The 5,374-nt window shown below is 39.4% G+C and overlaps 1 protein-coding gene across 2 annotated transcripts; it reads right to left on the bottom strand.

The window, feature by feature from the left end:
- Window positions 1–690: 690 nt before the first annotated feature.
- Window positions 691–3,076, bottom strand: LOC9298845 (ankyrin repeat-containing protein ITN1). 2 transcript variants are annotated; one of them, XM_002862721.2, is made up of 5 exons: window positions 2,901–3,076; window positions 2,658–2,807; window positions 2,118–2,557; window positions 1,409–2,041; window positions 691–1,280 (listed from the first exon to the last, which is right to left on the bottom strand). In XM_002862721.2, the coding sequence occupies exons 1-4, from the start codon at window positions 3,022–3,024 to the stop codon at window positions 1,427–1,429; spliced, it is 1,329 nt and encodes a 442-aa protein (XP_002862767.2). In that variant the 5' UTR covers window positions 3,025–3,076; the 3' UTR covers window positions 691–1,280; window positions 1,409–1,426. The 2 variants fall into 2 exon arrangements, with proteins under 2 accessions (XP_002862767.2, XP_020872578.1); XM_021016919.1 differs by having other exon boundaries at window positions 691–2,041.
- Between the last annotated feature and the right edge of the window lie 2,298 nt (window positions 3,077–5,374).

Raw genomic sequence — 5,374 nt, 5'->3', positions numbered from 1 at the left:
TAACTTTACCATTTTTATTTATTTGATTATTTAAATAATTATGAGAATAATATAAAAATATCGATATATTGTCTTGCGGAATGAATGAAATAATGTGGTAAATATAAAAAATAATAAGTAAAAATAATTTTTATAATTTTAAAGAGTAAACTTTTGCTATTCAGTTTTGATTTGGATTATATGATTTCATGTCTTTTGGTATTCTCTTTTATTATTGATTGCTACTTCCTCTGTATCAAAAAGAATGATTTTGAGGTTTTCTTCTTGTATCAAAATAATAATAATTTACTATAGTATATCTAATGCATTTTTATTTTCAAGATCAATTGATTGGAGTAAGTGGGGGTAAAACACAGTTTGAAATTAACCTTTTAAAAGATATAACACAAAAATAATTAATAAATATACATCATTTATTATTTTCTTAATCTTGGTGAAAATCCTCAAAAATCATTCTATGTAATAAAGAGGGAGTAATAGTTTTGTTAGATTTTGTTGTTGTCGGTTGTATTTTAATAAAAAATTATATTAGGAGTTTTATAGAATTATTTTATTTTACAGGGGATGTGCCTTTAGTCAAGTGGTTAAGTTCATTTGACTCCGTCTTCTCCACCGGAGTTCGACTCCACTAAATCGCGTTACCCCGCGTAGTAGGGATTGGCTATGGATCGGGCCTTGTCGATCCAAAAATATCAAAAAAAATATATTTTATTTTACAATAATTGCAGTGGATAAATTAAGGAACACATCAATTATTTGGAAACTTACTCATAGTCCCAATCAGGCTCAATACGTTTGATAAGATCATCGGTAAAACCGTACCCTAAATTCCTTCATAGAAAACCATTTGTTCTCCTCGCATCACTTGCGGTTACAATCACAGGAAAACATTTTTCTTTAATATAATTATTGGCAAATAAAAGAACAAAGATATAGACAATTCTAGTAATACTTTGATCAGAAAATTAAACATGCATGCATATCTGATATCTCTGTCTCTGAGGAAGATAGTATAATGTTTGACTATAAAACTTGGAATTAGTGTGCCTAAAGGCGGATCTAGATGGATATGCAGAAAACTTAATTTCCGTATACAAATTTAATATCATACATGTTTTTTTCATTTTTTTTTAGAATTTAACGGGGTAATCCCAATATGGTGCCCGCAGTTCGATTTCCGTTGGCCATCGAGGTTTTCATCTGGCCCCCTCGGGCCTCCAGAAAACACACTGAGCGTTGGGCTTGGACGGCCCGACAGGAACCGGCCTCAAGCCTTGGTGCTAGTCGGGTTTCGGTCCGGATACGTGGATTATAAAAAAAAAAAAAAGTAAGACCTTCAAAAGAGAATAAACGTAGAGGATATGACAGAAAATAATATCTTTAATAAAAAAAAAAAAAAATTGCTAACCTTAGGAGTGCGTGTGGGTTAATGCAGCCGATGTTTACGGTGTTGAAAGAGGAACTTGGACCAATAGGCTGATCGAAGTGTGTCAAACCAAAGCTGCACATGTAGCAAGGCAAACGAAAAAGCTGTGATTGAAGCAAGTGAAATAATGAAGGCTAAATTCCACGCGAGTCTCCGGTCATAGATCAAGAATAACGTCGCACAGAAAGCTATGACCATTGCGATAATGGAGACAAACAATGCCAAAAGTCCCAACATTAGCCTTGAGGGTAATGACACAAGAAAATCATCTTCAGCATATCTTGACGTCAAGATTGACAAGAAAATCACTATAGATGTTGAGGAGGAGCATAGCGCGACCGCATCCGATAGGATAAATATATTAAACCATTTCTTTTTTTGGAGGATAGGAAGTCCTGATTCTTCATTGTTCCCTCCTGGTACGGTAAAGGCCGCGGCAAAAACTACCGTTGCTATTAGCGTTGCTACAAGCATACATGATGTTGCAGTATCTTTCATCCATTTCTCTCCTTCTTTCCGTAATTCTTTGTGTCCATTAGTAAAGATGTCTTGCGCTAATTCCCCTTCTTTATTCTTTGATTTGATGTATGAACGAGGAACAATCTTTTTCACAGCCTGAAATACGCAATATAGTATGGTAATTAAAATTGTTAAAGAAAATGATTATTGGTTTCATGTGTTTAATAATTACCTTGAACCAAAGAATCTCTCTTTGCATTTGAAGTGCAGCCCCTGATACAATATGTAGTCGATCATGAGGAGGCAAGCTTGCAACAAGATGCAACAGAGTATTATTTGTGGCTTCTTCTCGATAAGAAGCTATTAAGTCCTTGATTGCTCCGAGTTCATATATGATGTTGAAGATGCTTTCATGACGATTTATAGCAGCAATGTGAAACAAGCTTCGGTTTCTTCTATCGACTTTCCATATCAAATCTGGATACGAACGAATAAGAATGACTAGGAACTCGACATTTCCACATGATGCAGCATCAAAGAGTAGTCTTGTAGGTTTTCTCAATAAATCCGAAACCTCTTCATCAGATTTTTGAATAATCAAGTTCCATATATCCTCCACCAACTTGTGAGCCAAGCTTCTCATTTTAGCTTTATGAAACATCCCTTCAAACACTAAAAGGCCACAAAAAAAAAAAAAAAAAAAAAAAACAGTGTTTAATTTGTACATGGATTTGCAATTAATATATAAGAACTATTTGATTATACATCTTACTTAAATGCCCTAACCACTGAAAGAAATTGAGATTTTTTCTGTGACCGATAGCCAAAGGCTTGCGAGCTAAAAGATGTAACCCGGTTTCCATAGCACGGTTACAAGAAGTAGCTAGTATTTGGTATCTTTCCAACATCCACAAAGCTACATCTGCACAATCAAACTCAAAACTAGCTTCATCATGACACTTGTAACCAAATTTTCATACCTAACTTGATCATCGCGGAAAAAAGATTGTTTTACCAAAAATGTTGGCATATATGATGGCATGAAAGATATCTACAAGTTGCACATTACTCAAGCTTGTGAAATCAGTTTGACTATAGAGGTAAATAACCATATCTCTGTGTCCAAACAAAGCAGCCATATGGAGTGGAATCAATTCACTATTGCCTGGAATCAGCGGAAGATCCGGGTTCATATCTGTGGATGTCGGAATCCGCAATACCAGTTTTATGATGTATATTGGATCGTCTAGCCTTGCTAATTCGAACAACAATCGTGATAAGAAAACAAGAGAGTAAAGTGTGTATATCTGTTTATCGATCAAGAAAAATCGTCCCCTTTTTACAATGGTTTTAGTTCTCTATTTATAGTCACGCGATTCAAAACCGAAGTCGTTCATCAAGCCGCAGATATCGCCTTCATCAATGTTTCCGTTTCAAATCTTCCGAACCTCGCAAATCCCGTATGACCCGCCTTTCATTTAATTCGCGAGATCCCGACGTTTCACTCGAGCTAGGCCGACTTTTACTGGGCCGTTCTTTTTATCTTTTGAAACGGGCTGACGGCCCACTTCGTTTCATTGTCCACCACTTTTCTATGGGCCGGATCCGACTTGCGAGATCCAACACCAACAGTTTGCCCCCCAAGTGTTCCGAAGTGAACACTTCGGAATACTTTAGATGCTGAACTTTTTCTCAGGCTCGGAGGCTTCGTCGTTAATCCCGCTTTTCCCGGGATTTGGTCTTCGACCGAAGTGACGTTTCGAGATCCTAAGGTATATTTTTTCCCGCGGATCGAGGGATTTTCCTCGGGAAGACAAAGACGCTTCGAGACCCTAGGGTTTCTCGCTTTGCCGCCCAATGACCCTCTATATAATCATTAGACTCTTCGGGTTCTGCAAACACACACGTCGTCGTCTTCTCCAAACCGCTTCTGCTTCCTTCCGTATTTAAAGGTAACTCTCTTCTCTCTACTTTTACCTCTTAACACTTTTCCGATTACGCTTAGTTCTTGCTATTCAGTTTCGGATTCGTGTTAGTTCACCGCTCTAGATTAGTTCCGTGCTAGATTTAGGCCAGAGATCTAAAAGATTTCTTAGATTTTCAGCCCTCTGCTCCGAATTTGTTCGCTGTTCTTCAACTCCTCCGCCGTGTTCTTGATATTCCGTTGAATTGCAACCGTTTTCCGAAGAACATCAACCGCTTAACCTTTCCGGTTTCTAGGTTTTCACGAAGATCTTCGAAGTTTGCTCAAGCGTATTCTTGAGTTGTTCTTGAAATATCTTCCCAAATCCCTGGCGCCAGATCTTGTTTCGTCTCTACATCTTCCTTAATTAAGTTATGGCTCCGAAGCGAAGCAGGAAGATCCAGAATGAGACTCACATCATGGAAGGCGAGTTCGGGAAGTATTTTTCTTCGAATCTCGACAATAAAAAACTGGCTCTGCTGAAAGGTGCCTGCCAGATCCCTCGTCAAGTCTCCTTGATTACTCCGGGTCCGACAGATTCTCCAGAGTCTCCACCTACCGGTCACACTTGCGCTTTTGAAATTTTCTTTTCGGAATGCGGGCTATCTTTTCCGCTTCCCAGCCTTTTGGTCGAATTGATGCACGAGTTCGGAATCGCACTTCCTCAACTATGTCCAAATGTAGTTAGGACCGTCCTGTGCCTCCAGACCCTCGCAGAGGAAAATGGATACCGTATCACGCTATCCGACGTACTCCATCTTTATACAGTAAAGAAGGGGCGAACCCCGGGGACATTTTTTCTCAGTCCTCGGAGTAATTTCAGAGTCTTCGGGGATTTTCCCGAAAAGGACGAGCAATGGAGAAAGTCCTACTTCTTCTTCGTTGTAGACGAATTTTCTTATGGTCCAAACACGGCTTATTTCGTTCGTGAATGGACTCGTCGTCCCGGTAGATAGCTCCTTAGGTTTTTCGCTGCTTTTCACTCGTTTTTTTTTTCTTTCTAATCCGTCAATGTTTTTGCTTTTGCAGCTAAACTTCCGAAGAAAACGCTTTCTCATACTTTTGCGGGGCAATTCGTAAAGATTTGCAGTAACAGCGACCTGTCGTGGGAATTGTTCACTTGCGAACGCATCCGGAGTTCGTGTGCTCGAATTGTCTCGCGATCCGACCTCATTTCCTCCACTCCTCCCTCCTCCCCTACTGTCGCCACTAACATGTCTCCTCTTTCCTATCGCGAAGAGAAGAGGCTCCAGAAGGAAAGGGAAAAAGCGAGAGAAGCGAGAGAGAGAGAAGATAAGGCCAGGATGGTGAAGGCCTTGGACGAAGGGAAATCCAGATCTTCATCTGGTAAAGGGAAGAATTCGGGTACCGTAGATCTGGTTTCCGAATCGAAGACTTCTGATCATCGTGATCAAAAGAAAGTGTCTTCGGGAAAAGACCTAATCCGGATCTCGGATTCTCGCTCCTCCCGATCTTCTCGGGAGAAAGAAATTTCTGAAGGAGGCCATAGTGCAACCTCCTCAAGG

The sequence above is a fragment of the Arabidopsis lyrata genome, assembly GCF_000004255.2.
Source record: "Arabidopsis lyrata subsp. lyrata unplaced genomic scaffold ARALYscaffold_176, whole genome shotgun sequence".
NCBI lineage: Eukaryota > Viridiplantae > Streptophyta > Magnoliopsida > Brassicales > Brassicaceae > Arabidopsis > Arabidopsis lyrata.
Note: the sequence above shows the minus strand (reverse complement) of the source record. Positions and strands in the feature narration are given on the sequence as shown.

Bases quoted from the DNA above. Each gene is read 5' to 3' on its own strand.
- LOC9298845 (XM_021016919.1), bottom strand. From the start codon at position 3,024: ATGGCTGCTTTGTTTGGACACAGAGATATGGTTATTTACCTCTATAGT. The intron at 2,808-2,900 runs GTAAAACAATCT...TTGATTGTGCAG, and splicing joins CATATATGCCAACATTTTTG to ATGTAGCTTTGTGGATGTTG. The intron at 2,558-2,657 runs GTAAGATGTATA...GTGGCCTTTTAG, and splicing joins TCAGTGGTTAGGGCATTTAA to TGTTTGAAGGGATGTTTCAT.